The sequence below is a fragment of the Sinocyclocheilus grahami genome, unplaced genomic scaffold (assembly GCF_001515645.1).
Source record: "Sinocyclocheilus grahami isolate Dianchi unplaced genomic scaffold, SAMN03320097.WGS_v1.1 scaffold1678.1, whole genome shotgun sequence".
NCBI lineage: Eukaryota > Metazoa > Chordata > Actinopteri > Cypriniformes > Cyprinidae > Sinocyclocheilus > Sinocyclocheilus grahami.
The window spans coordinates 205,348-223,243 of NW_015506857.1; the positions used below are offsets into that span (position 1 = coordinate 205,348).

The 17,896-nt window shown below is 42.0% G+C and overlaps 2 protein-coding genes across 5 annotated transcripts in view; one reads left to right on the forward strand and one right to left on the reverse strand.

The window, feature by feature from the left end:
• Positions 1–1,514: 1,514 nt before the first annotated feature.
• Positions 1,515–5,643, reverse strand: tmco3 (transmembrane and coiled-coil domains 3). The gene is made up of 3 exons (XM_016258388.1): positions 5,488–5,643; positions 1,724–1,913; positions 1,515–1,636 (listed from the first exon to the last, which is right to left on the reverse strand). The coding sequence occupies exons 1-3, from the start codon at positions 5,641–5,643 to the stop codon at positions 1,515–1,517; spliced, it is 468 nt and encodes a 155-aa protein (XP_016113874.1).
• A 7,806-nt stretch (positions 5,644–13,449) lies between these two features.
• LOC107571990 (DCN1-like protein 2) overlaps positions 13,450–17,896 on the forward strand; it is a 7,526-nt gene continuing 3,079 nt past the window's right edge. The window contains exons 1-3 of one of the 4 annotated variants that reach the window (XM_016258396.1): positions 13,450–13,618; positions 17,004–17,220; positions 17,286–17,454. In XM_016258396.1, the coding sequence (XP_016113882.1) occupies positions 17,046–17,220; positions 17,286–17,454 (344 nt within the window). In that variant the 5' untranslated portion in view covers positions 13,450–13,618; positions 17,004–17,045. Of the gene's footprint in view, positions 13,619–15,225; positions 15,378–15,399; positions 15,630–17,003; positions 17,221–17,285; positions 17,455–17,896 lie in introns of those variants that run through there. The other 3 variants (XM_016258392.1, XM_016258394.1, XM_016258395.1) reach the window with 3 other exon arrangements.

Consider the following 17,896-nt stretch of genomic DNA (forward strand, 5'->3'; position numbering starts at 1 on the left):
CTTTTGCGGCCGCCTCATCTACCTCAGCCATACTGATCAGGACCTGTCCCGGTGACCCTGATCGCGCCTGACCTGCCTTCCGTTTCCACTATACTCTCTCTCACACATACATACATTCTTCTCTTACATACACATATTTTCTTCAGACATACATACATTCTATATATATGTATGTGAAAGGAGAATGTATGTGTGTGAGAGTAGAAATGTATGCATGTGAAAGGAGAATGTAAGTGTGTGAGAGTGCCAGAATGAATTATTATTTAATAATTATTAAGGATTAAATACAGTTTGACATGGCTTTGTTCTTCTGTGATAGTTAGGTCGTTCCTTCACGTTAATCATTTACATTCACATTTAACAGGCGCTTTTATCCAAAGCGACTTACAAATGAGGACAATAGAAGCAATCAAAACTAACAAAAGAGCAACAATATGTAAGTGCAAATGACAAGTCTCGGTTGTATATACAGTGGTGTGAAAAAGTGTTGGCCCCCCTCCTGGTTTTTATATTTTTTGCTTATTTGTCACACTTAAAAGATTCAGATAATCAAACAAATTTTAATATTACACAAAGATAATGCAAGTAAATACAAAATGCAGTTTTTAAATGATTATTTATTTTATTAAGGGAAAAAAGCTGTCCAAACCTGCCTGGCCCTACGTGAAAAAGTAATTGCCCCCCTAAATCTAATAACTGGTTGTGCCACGTTTTGCAGCAACAACTGCAATCAAGTGTTTGCTATAACTGGCAATGAGTTTTTCACATCGCTGTGAAGGAATTTTGGCCCACTCTTCTTTGCAGAATTGTTTTAATTCAGCCACATTGGAGGGTTTTCGAGCATGAATGGACTGTTTAAGCATCTCAATCGGATTTAAGTTCAGACTTTGATTTGGCCATTCTAAAACCTTAATTTAGTTTTTCTTGAGACATTCAGAAGTGGACTTGCTGGTGTGTTTGGGATCATTGTCCTGCTACATAACACAAGTGCGCTTGAGCTTGAGGTCACAAACTAATGGCCGGACATTCTCCTTCAGGATTTTCTGATAGAGTAGCAAATGGCTGCAATATAACAAATAGTGAAAAATTTAAGGGGGTCTGAATACTTTCCGTACCCACTGTAACTCTGAAGTAATGAATTTAGGTAAGGTTTAGGTGCAGAGCCAGTGGTGGTTTTGTAGGCAAACATTAATGCCTTGAATTTTATGCGAGCAGCTACTGTTAGCCAGTGCAAATTGATGAACAGAGGTGTGACGTGCGTTCTTTTCGGCTCATTAAAGATGAATCTTGCAGTGGCATTTTGGATTAATTGTAGAGGTTTGATAGAAGTGGCTGGAAGACCTGCCAAGAGAGCATTGCAATAGTCCAGCCTGGATAGAACAAGAGCTTGAACAAGGAGTTGTGTTGCATGTTCTGAAAAGAAAGGGCCTGATTTTCCTAATGTTGTATAAAGAAAATAAAATGATAAAATAATCATCATCATGTAACTGTCAGTGATTGATCTGCATGCTGATTCACCTGTCTGTGTCTCCATTTCCTCCTTGAATTAATGTGGGCATCACAGCGATGAACAGGCCAAGCTGCACATCCTGCATGACAAGCATGCCCAGCAAAACACTGCTGTAGTCCAGCTCACCTGTGTGAACACACACACAATCATAAACACAGACAGATCCCTCTCATCTCCAGCTGAACGTCACTAACATGGTATCTATGATCTCACCCTCTTTTGATTCTCCTCTGGATCCTCCAGCCAGGAAGCGAGACACCAGCGGAGTGCTGGAGAGAGATAGACAGCTGGAGATGAAGACGGTCTGTGTGGGATGAAGGCCGAGCAACTGACCCCAGACCAGTCCAGCGGCCACCATCAGCAGACTCAGATATACAGAGCCCTGCAGCGAGATCTTCCACACCTGAACAACAATAACCATCACACATCACACAACAACCATCTGCTGTCCACTGGATCAGATCACATCACATGCCACACATTTCCTTCACAATTATATGACATTCAGATAGAGCGCAAGGAGTGTAAATGAATCTGACCATCAGCTCATGAAAGAAAAAACAAACAAACAATGATTCTGCAATTACACCACATTCCACACATTATCTATCTATCTATCCATCTATCTATCATTAATCTTATACAGACAAAAGTGTTGGAACTTATTTTTTTAATTCAGGTGTTTCAATCCAACCCATTGCCACAGGTGTATAAACGCAAGCACCTCGCCATGCAGTCTGAATTAACAAACATTTGTGGAAAAAAAATGGATTGTTCTAAAGAGTTCAGTGAATTCAAGCATGGACCGTGTTAGGATAATGCATCAAGTCAGTTAGTGTAATTCTTGGGTGTCAAACATACGGCCCACAAAGGCATCCCATCTGGCCCGCGGGATGATCTGAACAATTATCTAAAATAATAAATAAAAACATTATTTTGAAAATTAAAATGTATTCCCTACAACGTTTTATTTTTAATTTAAAGTGGAACAAACTGCTCATTTATTTGCATTAATGTTACACCTCTGGACACCTAACACACATAAATGCGCCAGAATCTCGAGCAGCAAGTAACTGATGATAGCTGCTCTGCAACTGATGCTTGTGTGGCAAGTTACATCTGATTTTAAACATGTCCAAAATAATACATTTGACCTGAAAGGTTGGAAATTTCAGGAGAAATGGAAAGAAAGGTATTTGTTCTGTGAGATTAACATCTACCAGTATGTTTAATCACAACTCGTGGCCGTGGTAAAAGTGTGCAATATTAAATGACACTATGAGAAGCACTGGACAGTTTAGCATGTAAAAAGTAAATGAGCTAGGGGTGTGTGATATTTATCGTCTACTATAATATCTTAATTGTTGTTTTAACAATGTGCGAGCTGACATTATGTAACCCCCTTTGACAAAAATCTAACAAATACACGTTTTGAGAGATTTTTACTGTGGGATGAAGGCTATTAGAGTCCAGTTATGATATAATTCAAGATATGGAGGCAAAAAATGCTCTGTAAGAGTTCTTGTTTTTTTTATATATATCTCACAATATCACAGGAGCAAGACACAAATGTTTTCCCAAACATCAGTATGAATGCAAAAGAAGTGATTTTATACAACAGTGCAACAAACAAGATGTTAGTATTAAGTGAGTTACATTTTAGTCACAGTGTTGTCTGTTTTTGCTCTGTTTCGCCAACAAAAATAGTTTTTAGCAAAGCGGGAGCAGAACAATTTCAATCAACACAGTGTGTTTTGTTACTGAATGAATCTGTGGTTTTGAACAAATCATTTGAATCAATGATTCAGCGGCCCATTCATAAAGACAGTCACTGGCTGCGTTCCACTCCACTTTTAGACACACACTCGCCATTTTGAAGTGCGTTCCACTTCGTGAAGTGGACGGGGTAAGTTTATATGGACAAACTCGATTTTGACCGAGGGAGCGATTCAAATGCACACTTCAGGCCGCAATATAAACCACAATGCAACACGACTATGACTTCATCGCAGATCACGTTTCATTTATCCCCACCCCAAACAACTCTATATAATATATAAATGTTTTTTTTTACATTTATAACAGCCCAAGCATACCTATATAAATATAGAATGCTACACCAAACAAACTCGTAAGGGGAAAAATGTAAACAACCAACTCCATAGCGTGATCAAGGGCCTAGGATGTTCCAACAACCCTCTACATTGCGAGTAAATCACTCGCATATGCAACTAAATCTTACTCTGGGCGACTAAATAATGTCTAACATTAGCCATTGGCTAATAAATTCTTAGATTTTGCACGCCAGTGTGTGTGTGTGTGTGTGAGAGGCGTTCAACACAGATATCACTCGATAAACATGCTGACTGAGCGCTTGAGAGTTTCTCTCCGTCAAGCGTTCTGTACTATTTGGATGCACTCAATGGATCATGTCATGTACTCAATGGATGCGCAGTATGTAGCACGCAGCGCACCTATATTTTACGTACCGTAAACTAGTGTGAAGGCGCACGACTCGCCGTCGCTTTACTGATAGAGCTGTGTTTCTCACACATGCAAAGAGAGAGAGATACCACGCGGAATCGACACGCTACATGTAAACCATATTCTTTGTTGTATTTTCCTGTCAAAATAACACAGTTCATTTAGAATTATTCAGCTTTTAAGTGCTGTCAGGATGAGCATTTATGCAAAATGAAAATACTTGTGTGTATTTCCAACATTTATAGATATAACCATAATAGCCGATAGCATTTTATTTATATCACAGCTCTGTCATAGCCATTGAGCTTTGTAAAGCAGCGTTTGACAGCTTATGACAGGCATGGTCTACTAGCTTAACCCTTTAGATTCAATATGAAACCGTTACTAAAGCAAAACAGTGATCATAATCAAGCTGAGGATGTGTAGTTTGAAAAGTGTGTAAGTTAATTAATTGGTGAATGGCACCGGTGTTCTCTCTTCTACTCATCAGTGCTGTTTGTCTAACAGTTTCTGCTCCTAATCTCATCCATATCATTATAAAATATAGCATTCTGTGTAGAATTCAAAAGGGTTTGATATGTTTTGTGGTCTGCGTCGATTTACACATATGACCCGCTCCATGCTATTGTGTCTTTGGACTGGAGCAGACTGTGCATGCTGTGGCAATTCGCGTGACAACGCCAAACCAGACTTCATTAGCCCCAGTTGAAAGCATATTTACACTGTCTAAATCAATCCCTATCCCCTATATAGTGCACTACATGCCATTCACCATCAGTGTTGGGGGTAACTCATTACAAGTAATGCCAGTTACGTAATCAGATTACTTTTTTCAAGTAACTAGTAAAGTAACGCATTACTTTTTTAATTTACAAGAAAATATCTGAGTTACTTTTTCAAAAAAGTAATGCCAGTTACTTTGTTTTCCCATTTATTGACTGACAGCTCTCCTGTCCCCATATTGCGAGAAATCGGAAGTGCAGAGGAATTGTGTGCGCTGTGTGAACATGATAAGAGCAAGCGTGTTCAGCTCTCGAGGGAGTTGGATGCGCTCTGCATTCCATTACTTATTTCTTGTGAGGGATAAGCATGAATTGAACGTGTTCGTCTCACGAGGAGATGGCTTGTGCTCATCGTGATGCATTCACAGGACTACTGAGGGGGAGGTGAGTACTTCACCATTTACCCGAGTTTGTAGATATCGTTTGCACGTGTTCGTTCACCTCTCGCGGGAATAGCGACGCATTCGCGGCAGCGGTTTCCATTCTCGCTTGATTTCCGAGGTAATCTAGCATTTGGGTGGAGCGTATCTGAATGCATGCTGCGCGTTGCGGTCGCAGTGAGAACATGGAAAGGACCTGACGGGAAATTTCTCCCTATCTGTAATTTCCTTTTGTTTATATAGGAAATGTATAGTGTGGATCTGTCTGCAGTTGTTGTAGACCATTTCAATCATGTCCTTCTCAGATAACCACATTACACTGCACTCCTGCCCTGCGTATGATGAGCTGCTTGAGGTTTTGGATCAAGAAAGTGCTAGCCATAGCCCTCCAGCTCAGGTGAGCCTTCCATTCCTTCCCGATCTTCATGTGGAGATCGAGAAAGCTTGGAAAAATCCATTCTCGTCCCGCATCCACAGATTCCAGCATACTAGTTATGCCAACATCGAGGGGATGCGTGAGAATGGTTATGAAAAAATGCCCCCTGTTGAAGAGACGCTGGCCTGCTATCTCTCTATGGGGGAGACATATTCTCTTAAGGCTCCCTCCCCGCCGTCCAAACCCCTTCAGGATACATCTCGTTTGAATGGCAGGGCATACGTGGCAGCAGGTCAGGCTACAGCCTCGTTGCACACCATGGCAGTGCTTCGGGCTTATCAGGCTGATCTGCTGAAAGACCTGGATAAAGGCAGGGTCTATCCCCTCATCAGGTGGCTGAGTTGCGTCGCACCACGGACCTTGCTCTCCGTACCACTAAGTAAAGGGAAAGCTAAGGGCTTTCTTCTTGATGCGCCGGTTTCCCCTTCTGAGCTTTTCGGCCCTTCGTCGAGATGGTGGTCGTGAAGTTTAAGGAGGCCAAGACGCGCTTGGCTGCCTTTAAATCCTTCATTCCACGAAGGTCCAGGCATCGGACTTTGCATCCAGCCTATATCCATGAGCTTGAGTCATGCGCTGAAGCCATGGTTGGCGAGTACGATCCATTTTTATCTACTCTACTGCTAGTTATTGTGTATTCGATGATAGCCCTTCTCTGCAGCGCTACTTCGGACCTGTTCTGTTTTCTGACTTTTAGGTTTGACCCACCTGCTGAGTCAGAACCTCCTGCTGTTGACCGATTACAATGATTGGTTCTCGATGCAGGCTGGTGATAGCCCTCATCTTCGGCTTGGTCACGCAGCCTGGGCTTCTGAGGAAGCCTCCCAGCATCAGGTGCCCAGTATAACGCTGCAACCTCAGGACCTGCAGGTCCTTCTCGTGGGCTAGTACTCTTCTGAGTACATGCTTCATGTTTTTAAGTCGTTCCTTAACCTTCATGCACGTTCTCTAAACTAGAGCTCCTCTTGCTGAGGCATTGAGGAGCTCAACGCTCCATAGACGGTCGGGCCCGTGAGTCCTCACTGTCACACTGCCCTTATGGTTGAACCAGTAATCACCCCTCTGCAGAGTGGGCTGGAGTACACTGCGTTCCCTGAGGTAAGAGGGATTTGTGTTTCTGTGGAAACCCCTCTTTGGTGCTTCTGCTCTGAGGAGCAGTAAGCTCTATACGCATGAATGGTAATTGGACCCTGCTATTTCTTCAGATTCTATCGGGTCTGGTTATATGGGACCCACGCTCTCTATCGAGATAGTGAGCATGAGACCGTGTCCAGCTGCACCAGTGGACTGTCTCTTATTAGGCCCTGCTGAGTTACCCCTTCTAATCTAGCACCCCCGTCTGGTCAAGCGGAGAAGTGCTCCCCTCTCTGTGAGGGTTAGCTATCCCGAGTTTGTAGATATCGTTTGCACGTGTTCGTTCACCTCTCGCGGGAATAGCGACGCATTCGCGGCAGCGGTTTCCATTCTCGCTTGATTTCCGAGGTAATCTAGCATTTGGGTGGAGCGTATCTGAATGCATGCTGCGCGTTGCGGTCGCAGTGAGAACATGGAAAGGACCTGACGGGAAATTTCTCCCTATCTGTAATTTCCTTTTGTTTATATAGGAAATGTATAGTGTGGATCTGTCTGCAGTTGTTGTAGACCATTTCAATCATGTCCTTCTCAGATAACCACATTACACTGCACTCCTGCCCTGCGTATGATGAGCTGCTTGAGGTTTTGGATCAAGAAAGTGCTAGCCATAGCCCTCCAGCTCAGGTGAGCCTTCCATTCCTTCCCGATCTTCATGTGGAGATCGAGAAAGCTTGGAAAAATCCATTCTCGTCCCGCATCCACAGATTCCAGCATACTAGTTATGCCAACATCGAGGGGATGCGTGAGAATGGTTATGAAAAAATGCCCCCTGTTGAAGAGACGCTGGCCTGCTATCTCTCTATGGGGGAGACATATTCTCTTAAGGCTCCCTCCCCGCCGTCCAAACCCCTTCAGGATACATCTCGTTTGAATGGCAGGGCATACGTGGCAGCAGGTCAGGCTACAGCCTCGTTGCACACCATGGCAGTGCTTCGGGCTTATCAGGCTGATCTGCTGAAAGACCTGGATAAAGGCAGGGTCTATCCCCTCATCAGGTGGCTGAGTTGCGTCGCACCACGGACCTTGCTCTCCGTACCACTAAGTAAAGGGAAAGCTAAGGGCTTTCTTCTTGATGCGCCGGTTTCCCCTTCTGAGCTTTTCGGCCCTTCGTCGAGATGGTGGTCGTGAAGTTTAAGGAGGCCAAGACGCGCTTGGCTGCCTTTAAATCCTTCATTCCACGAAGGTCCAGGCATCGGACTTTGCATCCAGCCTATATCCATGAGCTTGAGTCATGCGCTGAAGCCATGGTTGGCGAGTACGATCCATTTTTATCTACTCTACTGCTAGTTATTGTGTATTCGATGATAGCCCTTCTCTGCAGCGCTACTTCGGACCTGTTCTGTTTTCTGACTTTTAGGTTTGACCCACCTGCTGAGTCAGAACCTCCTGCTGTTGACCGATTACAATGATTGGTTCTCGATGCAGGCTGGTGATAGCCCTCATCTTCGGCTTGGTCACGCAGCCTGGGCTTCTGAGGAAGCCTCCCAGCATCAGGTGCCCAGTATAACGCTGCAACCTCAGGACCTGCAGGTCCTTCTCGTGGGCTAGTACTCTTCTGAGTACATGCTTCGTGTTTTTAAGTCGTTCCTTAACCTTCATGCACGTTCTCTAAACTAGAGCTCCTCTTGCTGAGGCATTGAGGAGCTCAACGCTCCATAGACGGTCGGGCCCGTGAGTCCTCACTGTCACACTGCCCTTATGGTTGAACCAGTAATCACCCCTCTGCAGAGTGGGCTGGAGTACACTGCGTTCCCTGAGGTAAGAGGGATTTGTGTTTCTGTGGAAACCCCTCTTTGGTGCTTCTGCTCTGAGGAGCAGTAAGCTCTATACGCATGAATGGTAATTGGACCCTGCTATTTCTTCAGATTCTATCGGGTCTGGTTATATGGGACCCACGCTCTCTATCGAGATAGTGAGCATGAGACCGTGTCCAGCTGCACCAGTGGACTGTCTCTTATTAGGCCCTGCTGAGTTACCCCTTCTAATCTAGCACCCCCGTCTGGTCAAGCGGAGAAGTGCTCCCCTCTCTGTGAGGGTTAGCTATGAGTCGCTGCCAGTATGTGCTGTAAGGGACCGCCTCAGCTTGAGAGCCGAGAGCCCTGCTCCCGAAGAACCCCATTTGCAACAAACTAAGTGTTAGGCCGGTCTCTGTTGCCTCTTTGGTCAGTTGCCTTTATGTTGGGACCCTGTTGTTCCCTTAGAAATGTGCGATCCCCTTCTAGCAGGATCCCATTTGTGATCTATCTGCCCCCGGACATGGCTGTGCTTCCCTCACTGCGGGAGGGTCCTTTTGAGCTCGCCGGTCCTGGGCAGACTGGGTGAGTCCTCCTCTCAACTCGAGAGTTAGGTCCTCTACCCTGGGCTATTGGTCGCTTCGGTCGAGCTTGGTTCCTCTCTCCTTGCTAGGGGTTGAACCCTCCACTCTTGAGCTCTGTGGCAGTGACATCAGGTAGTTGGGCCACTTGCTGCTTCCCTGATAAGCTGCCTCTATTTGGGTCAAGCCAGGGAGTGCTCTCCTCACCTCAGAGGGTTGTCTTTGAGCCTGCCGCTCCCGTCGGAGCATTTGTGGACCTCTCTCTTCGAGTCCTCCGCTCATTTGGGCTTCATTGAGTAGCGGCCTCAGGTTGTTAGGCCTCTCTCCACCTTCCTGTTGAGCCGTTCTCCTTGGGGTCGAGCTTAGCAATGACCTTGGGGGTTCATATGAGCACGCCCCTCTCGATCAAAGCGTTGAGTCCCTCTTCTATTTTTGAAGTTGTGCCTCCACTCTTTTGAGCTCCATATAGCAATCATGCCAGGCGGCTGGGCCATCGCCTGCCTCCCTGGCGGGTGGCTTGTTAAGTGAGCTAGCTGTGCTCCCCTCATCATGAAGGGCCTCCTGCAAGCGAGCCGCTCCCTTCTGGGTATCTGTGAGCAGATGCTTCGGAATCTGTTCTGTGAGCATGCCAGTCACATAGGGCCCCTAGGCTGGCTTAATACATCCTCGGTTACCCCTTTAAACAACGGTGTTTCTAAATCCATGCTATGGTAAGTGCACACACTAAGCATTCTGCGCACTTTCTAAAATCCTGTATGGTAAGAGTTATGCGCTGTTAGCTTCGTTCCCTTTCTCTGAGTTGGCTTAAGCCCGATTCTCGCCTTGGGCTCCACTCAACTAATGTATCTCTCTTGATACATTTCTGAGCAGGGTGTTGCTACCAAAGTCTGTTGAGTCAGTTCTTTGAGCAGGATCATTGAGAACCGGTGGTAGCCCCCCCTGGGTGACAGGCCAGGGTCTGGTGTGGTTTTTTAGACACCTGGTCATATCCCCTTAAAGGAATCTCTTTCTTCTGATTCCAAGCCTTGAGCTCTGCCCTAGGCTTAAGCTTCCCAGCCCAGCCACTATCAGGTAAGTTGTTTAGGGTATGCAGCTCAGGCCCTTGCCCGGAGGGGATAATGTCACTGACAGCCGTCAAGGCGTCCTTGGGGCAACTCCCATGGCTATGGTAGAGTTTGTACTTAGTGCTCGCCATGGTTTTCTGGCATGCACTCCCCTCAGCATGGTGGCATGGGTATACCATTCCCCATAGCGACCCCTAGAGGATGCAGTTCAAAGTTCCCTCGAAAGGGAACGTCTCAGGCTACGGTTGTAACCATGGTTCCCTGAGAAGGGAACGAGACACTGCATCCTCTAGTTTCCTAGCCATGCTTTGGATGCAAGCTTCAGACAAAGAAGAGGATGGTAGAGTTTGTACTTAGTGCTCGCCATGGTTTTCTGGCATGCACTCCCCTCAGCATGGTGGCATGGGTATACCATTCCCCATAGCGACCCCTAGAGGATGCAGTTCAAAGTTCCCTCGAAAGGGAACGTCTCAGGCTACGGTTGTAACCATGGTTCCCTGAGAAGGGAACGAGACACTGCATCCTCTAGTTTCCTAGCCATGCTTTGGATGCAAGCTTCAGACAAAGAAGAGGATGACGTGTTATCCCGGCGCCCTTTTATACTGTGATCGCAGCAGGGTAATGATGTCATAGGCTGTCACCGGCCAATGTTATTGTCGTTTTTAGATGTATGCTTCAGACACCGATCATGCTGAAGGCGTTCCCCATAGCAACCCCTAGAGGAGGCAGTGTCTCGTTCCCTTCTCAGGGAACCATGGTTACATACGTAACCTGAGACGTTCATGGGCAGTTGGGCACAATTTAATTTAAACAATGGAAAAAATCTTTTGATTTCCCCCTTTAAAACGAATGCTTATTTTTTAATGAAAAACACAACAAAACAAACAAAGACAAACTCACTTACATTAAATTTAGAAATATTGCCATAAAGGGCCTTTTGAGTAGAGTATAACCGAACACCGGTAACACTGACTACCGTGGCATGTTTGTTTCATAACAGTGTGAACAGCACAACCCAAAGCTGCAGCTGTCACCAAATAGATGAACACTAAAATCTGTGTTGGAATGAGGTGTGTCACTAACTAGACAAACAACCCTGAAGTGTGTACCTCTCGTCACACCTACATCCTGCAGAAATACAGGTTCAGACGCACAGCTGTCACTGACATACAATGATATTCATCAGCACTTCAACACTGAATCACGAGAAAGACGTGTCAATCATTCACAAAACAACTAAACTCAAGCAGCAAACTTCAGTTCATTAGCTAATATTGATGAAATTATGATAATGTAATGTTGCATAAGATGGATGTTATATAAAACAATAACTTCTCTAAATAAAATGATAGATATGCTGTATACATTTTCTGTCAAGAATGAAATGTATTATATAATAATTTTATTCTGTTAAAAGTTTTATGTGGAATGTAATCTCATTTATAAAATGTGCTAAATTTTTTAGGGATTCTCGGGGTATAAAATTAAGAATTCTAAGTCTATGTTTTTGTTCCTCCATTAAGAAGAGAGGCTTCACCCACCTGTTCAGATGCCTTTAACAGTTTCACAAGAGTGTTTTACCTATCTTGGAATAAAAATGAATCCTACTGTTAATAAAATTATATCGGCTAACTCTAAATCCTTAATCCTATAAATTCTGTAATTGCTCTGCTGAATAGGTGGACAAAACTCCTTATTTACATAATTGGACGTCTTTATTTATTAAAAATGTCAATTTTATCCAAATTGTTAAATCTCTTCCAATCCATCCCCATTCCTTTTTTGCCCTTATGGAAAAAAAAACTTTCACAAACTTCATTTGGAATAACAAGCGCCCTCGACTAAAGCCACGTTAAGTGTTTTCTTTATAAAGTTTTCTATGGGGGAAAAAACACAACATGTATTTTAGAACGTTACGTTCATATTCTGGGCTATTCTAATTGTCTGTAAATAGTATGCTTTGTAAATAAGGTGTGTACTGAATTTGGTCCTCCAAGGTCTCTGTTTTCATACATTAAGCCACGTTAAGCCTTTCAGAATGTCCCAAAACGGTGCCTTGAACTAAGTGCTGACTGTATTTCTTTATACGTACATGAGTCCAAGTTCAAAATAAAACTCTATGAACCGCTCTATTGTGAACCTGCGGAGCTGTTTGGACTTCTACAAGCTGTAAAATAAAAGAGGAAGTGTTTGTCTGAACTCAACAAGTTTTGCGAGAGAACACAAATATATTTGCGAGAGAATGCAAAAGTTTTGAAAAATATTTTTTCCTCCCATCTTGTATTTTTTTCCACCACCATTTCTCTTTAGGGGCTCCATAATGAGCACCCATTTGAGATTGCTTCAGTATAAATGGTTAACTAGTCAATATATCACTCTGGTCAAGTTACAACATTTTAACCCCAATATTCCTGATGTATGTTATAAATGTAAACAAGAGAAGGGAACTTTACTTCATTGTATGTGGGAGGGCACCAGAGTTAATTGCTTCTGTGTAAAATACTGGATATAGTAAGTCAAATTATTGGCAAAGGGTTAGAGCCCTCTTGACCCCAGGCTCTTTGTATTATACATTTATCCTCTGAATTTTAGAATGACCAAATATGAAAAACTGCTGTTTACTCTTTGTTTACTAGAGCCTAAACATGTAATCGCCTGCTCTTGGAAAAAAGAAGACCGCCCTGGGGTGTCTAGTGAATAGATAAGACGGGATGACCTCAAGTCTTGCTTTAGAATTTTTTTTTGTGTGTGTGTGTGCGGAAAAAAAAACTTCATATATTTTGGTCCATCTGCAAAGTCTTTTATAACTTTTTTAGAAAATCTTGATGGTAATTATTTTATAGAATTTCTGGGTAGTACTAGTGAGAGTAGGCTACATAAAGAGGCTATTACTGTATTTGTACAAAGAGATGTTATATCATTTTTGCAGCTGAACAAGTACAGAGTTAAAAGCTAACCCTAACAGGGTAATGGTTAGTAATACTGAGGACAGGCAGGAAGGATAATATTTTCGAGATGTGACATAATATTTCATTTACATTTAATATGATAGAGAATGACACGCATTCGCATCCGACACAGCGATGTCGTGTTGTTGGTGTTTAAGAATAATTTCACTTAATAACAACTAACCAACGCCAACCGACTTGTCGCGAATTATCACTACTGTAAATCACTATATCATTTAAAGTATAAGGCAGATTTATGCCGACCGTCCATCAAACGCTTTACATCGCAGATTATTACTCACGGCTGTCTAAATCATCCACTTCAAGTACATTTGATAAATGACATTCTGCAAGATAATATCAGCGATAACAGAAAGGGAGTACTAACTCATACCTGGTAAGTAAGTAAACTGCTGTTAACTGGTGGAACTCGTCAGAAAATGAAGGAAACAATCGCGCTCTTGTGACGACTCATACTAACAGCGAGCGCTGCGCGCGCACACCGAGCTCAGGCGGCTCTTAAAACGACACAAAGCTCCCGGACAGCCAGTCAGTCCTCCGCTGCGCCGGTCATTTACTTTCGGGTCCCGGACAGCCAGTCAGTCCTCCGCTGCGCCGGTCATTTACTTTCGGGTCCCGGACCAGGTAACGAGCTCGGCTCGCGGGGGATGATGACAGCTCCTCACAGACTCGACCCCACGGCAGTGACCGCACTAAACACTCTCAAACTCGATTAAACTGAACAAAATGTTCGCGGAAGATTGACGAGCATTAGTCGCGTTTGTGTTTTGGCACAGATCGGTGGCTGTCATTCTTCGGTGCTCGTTTTTCACCTTATGTTTTATTTAACTAGCTCTGAAAACAGAACCGTGATGAGTTCTGAATCATAACAGTAGCGCGTGCATTGTGGGATTTGTAGTTTTCAATCTGCGCCAGGAAGAAATTCAGAAGTGTTATGGAAGTTTGTTTCTGCCACGGGATAGAAAAGATAATTGCGCCTTTTTATCTCACAACTCGATTTTTTTTTTATATAAATGCAGAATTGTAAGTGTCTCGCAATTCTGAGAAGAAAAGGTATTGTATTTTTTTATGTATCTACATTTATAACACTATTCTTTGTATTATATTACCTTTGCATTAAATTACAAAAAAAAAAAAACCAGTTAACGCTAACTGCGCTAAATTTGACATTGTTCTCTCTTCTGACAGCCGTTATCAGTCTCTCTCGATTCTTCTCCTTTTATTGAAACAAGTCATGAAAACACTATCGTGGAGTGCTGTTTGAGAGCTATGACGACTTCCGCTGCTTAGAAACCCGGAAATGTGAAAAAGGTCCATAAGTCCGAATTGTGAGTTGTAAACTCAAAATTGGGAGAAAAAAGTCAGAATTGTAAGATAAAAAGTCGCAATTACCTTTTTTTTTCATTATTATTTTAGTTTCTTCCCTGGCGGAAACAAAAAACACATTTTCAAGACAAACTGAGAATTCAGAGAAGAAAAATCTGACACAAAAAAAAGAAATCACAATTCTGAGAAGTCAGAGATATTGTGAGATATGAACTCGAAATTGCGAGAGAAAAAAGTTTGAACTGTGAGATAAAATGTTTATTATTATTATTATTATTCCTTGGTGGAAAATAACAGAATTGCAAGATGTAAACTCAGAATTTAGAGGGAAAAGGTAAACTCAGTATAAGAAATCACAATTCTGAGAAGTCAGAGATATTGTGAGATATGAACTCGAAATTGCGAGAGAAAAAAGTTTGAACTGTGAGATAAAATTTTTATTATTATTATTATTATTATTCCTTGGTGGAAAATAACAGAATTGCAAGATGTAAACTCAGAATTTAGAGGGAAAAGGTAAACTCAGTATTGCAAAGTGTAAACTCAAAATTTAAAAAAAAGTCAGAATTCTGAGTTTAAAAATGATATTTGTGAGATATAAACTCAGAAAATTGTGAGAAAAAAAGTAAAAATTGTGAGACATAACTTAGATATGAAAGTCTCATTCATTCATCCCATGGCAGAAATGGACTTCCATAGACTATAAATATGCTATAGGTATAATTACTAATAGCACTTTTTTGTAATTACAAATAATTCAGAATTAATTACTACTCCATACTTATATCAATGCCGTGTTTGTGCACAAAATTAAAGATTAGCGGTTCAAACAAGTGAAACAAATGTCAGCTTACTTCGAGAGCCGCACAGGTGGAAAAACTACAAATCCCAGAATTCCCCTGAGCACGAGCGGTCGCTGGTTTCCGCGCATGCGCACAGGGATCTCCGCTGGACATGAAGCAGCGCGTGAAAAGATGGTAGGTGAGCGAACTAGAGACTCGTGCAGGGGGGCAGTAGTGTTTATCTGAAATGCCACCGGGGCAGTGTGATGACTGTAAACAGACGCTCGTTCTGCGCTCGAGTCGCTTTGTCACAATGTTTTCCGTGCGTCAGTTTATGAGGGAAATGGAGGGTCAGATGAAGGCGTTTCAATCAAAGGACCTCACTGGAACCGGTTTCATACACTGATACCGAGATCTTTAACCCTTCAGAGACAAAAAAACGTGTACTCTGGTAATACCACGCAAATGTCATTATGATATACGAATGTGGTAATCAATACTGTAAAATATTTCAGAATATGGTACTTACCTGCTGATACATCACTATACCATGGTACAACAATTGTACTTTATTATAAAGGTTTGATTTAACGTTCAGATCAGGCTCTTCGTGTATAGGTTACAATGTATAATTTTTTTAGTATTTGAATAATCATAATTTCATATACATATGATGTCAGTTTAGCATAGTAAGCAAAGTTACGCCTAAAAATTCCCTGTTCTACACACACTTTTACTATGGTAAACCGTGGTAACCATTGTCATCAAAAATAATTAAATAGTTAAATTATGAAATTAAAACAACAAAAAAACTATGAATGTAATCAGCTGATTGTACTTTAGTAACTGGTATTCTGGCATAAATATGGTTATTGTGGTAAAAGTTTGAATGGGTAGTGAAATTTTCTGCTTGTATATGCTATTCTGACTTTTTTATCTGAATGCTGATTTTACATCTCGTAATTCTGAATTTGTAAAAAAAAAAAAAAAAAGGTAACTGTTAGGGCTGCACAATTAATCGAATTTCTAATCGCGATTACAATTATGTGCCACAATTACGTAATCGTTCAAAGCGGCAATTAATCGTTCAAAGTCCACTTGTGTTATTCTGTGTGCTTAAGATATGTTTTTTTCTTTCTGCATGTTATCATAAGGGGTTTCCCATAGTTTTTAGTATAACATTATAATACCATTCATATTTGTACTTTTTTTTATAATTTAAAGAAGAAACCAATCCGATGTATATTTGACATTTGAGGCTTAATACTATAGAAAAGCACTAAAAGTTTTTCAGTTAGAGTGTGTTTATTTTCATATTAAAATACAGCATGCAGTTGCATCAAACAATGGTATAAACATAATTTAATGTAAATTGTGATAATCGTAATAATCACAATTTCAAGGGAATAATCGACAATTATGATTTTTGTCATAATCGTGCAGCCCTAGTAACTGTGACTTTTTATCTCACAATTCTGACTTTTTCTTGCAATTCTCAGTTAATATCTTGCAATTCTGAATTTCTTTTCTCTGAATTACCAAGGTCAAAAACACAGAATTGTGGAATATCAACTAAGGAAGAAAAAAATCTGAATTGTGAGATAAAAGTCGTAATTACCTTTTTTATTTTTTTTGAAACAGGCTTCGGAAACAACCTTCCATACAAGGTGACTGTCGTGTCATGTTGAAATTTCACACAGTGAGGACATACTTAACTAACTACCTGTGTTTACTGTAACTATTATTTAACAGTAGAGCAGTCAGGTTACTGAGGCTGGTGTTGTTGTTCAGAAAGCAAGCACTCACATTAACTTCTGTTCCCCAGCATAAATTGAAGTTGTCCCAGAAGGAAAAGATCCGTCAGTTTATGTCCTTCACGCGGGCCGCAGAGAGAACCGCCCTCTACTGCCTGACCCACAATGACTGGAGACTAGAGACGGCCACCGATAACTACTTCCAGAACCCAGATATCTACCGAAGAGACTCCATGAAAACAGCAGTGGATCGCAAGAAGCTGGATCAGCTGTACAACCGCTATAAAGGTAAGTGGCACTGAGCGTGTGTGTTTGTGTGTTTGTATCTTTATTTATGCTGCTTCTGTCTGCAGATCCACATGATGAGAATAAGATCGGCATCGACGGGGTCCAGCAGTTCTGTGACGACCTCATGCTGGATCCGTCCAGTGTCAGCATCCTGATTGTGGCGTGGAAATTTAGAGCGGCGACGCAGTGCGAGTTCAGCCGCAAAGAGTTCCTGGACGGCATGTCAGAGCTGGGGTGAGACATTAGCAATTTAACAATATCAACAAAACACAAAAAGTCTTAATCTTTGGAAAACACCCCAAATACATAAGAAACATATACAGTCAAACCAAAATTTATTCAGACACCTTCAACATTTCTCACATTATCACAGTTTTTTTCACTATAGTTTAGAAAATGGTAATAAAATATGACAAGAGTTCAACTGTGTCAGAACCAGTGGTGGAAAGAGTCCTGAAAAAATATACTCAAGTAAAAGTACCATTACCTTCCAGAAAATGTAGTGCGAGTAGAGTAAAAGTACTTGTCCAAAAAACTACTTGAGTAAGAGTAAAAGAGTAGCCTATTTAAAAGTACTCATGAGTATTGAGTAGTGAGTACTGAGCTGTGGATTCTACCCCCTCATAATAAATGCTGTACGCTGCAATTTACACATTTTAAAAATGTTGTACATTCT

What these genes read in the sequence shown, in the direction of transcription:
- tmco3 (XM_016258388.1), bottom strand. Translation starts at nt 5,643, where the DNA reads ATGCTGGAATCTGTGGATGCGGGACGAGAATGGATTTTTCCAAGCTTT. An exon ending in AGCAGCTCATCATACGCAGG is followed by an intron (nt 1,914 to 5,487) that starts GCAGGAGTGCAG and finishes ATTGTTGTTCAG; the next exon opens with GTGTGGAAGATCTCGCTGCA. An exon ending in CAGAGGAGAATCAAAAGAGG is followed by an intron (nt 1,637 to 1,723) that starts GTGAGATCATAG and finishes GTGTTCACACAG; the next exon opens with GTGAGCTGGACTACAGCAGT.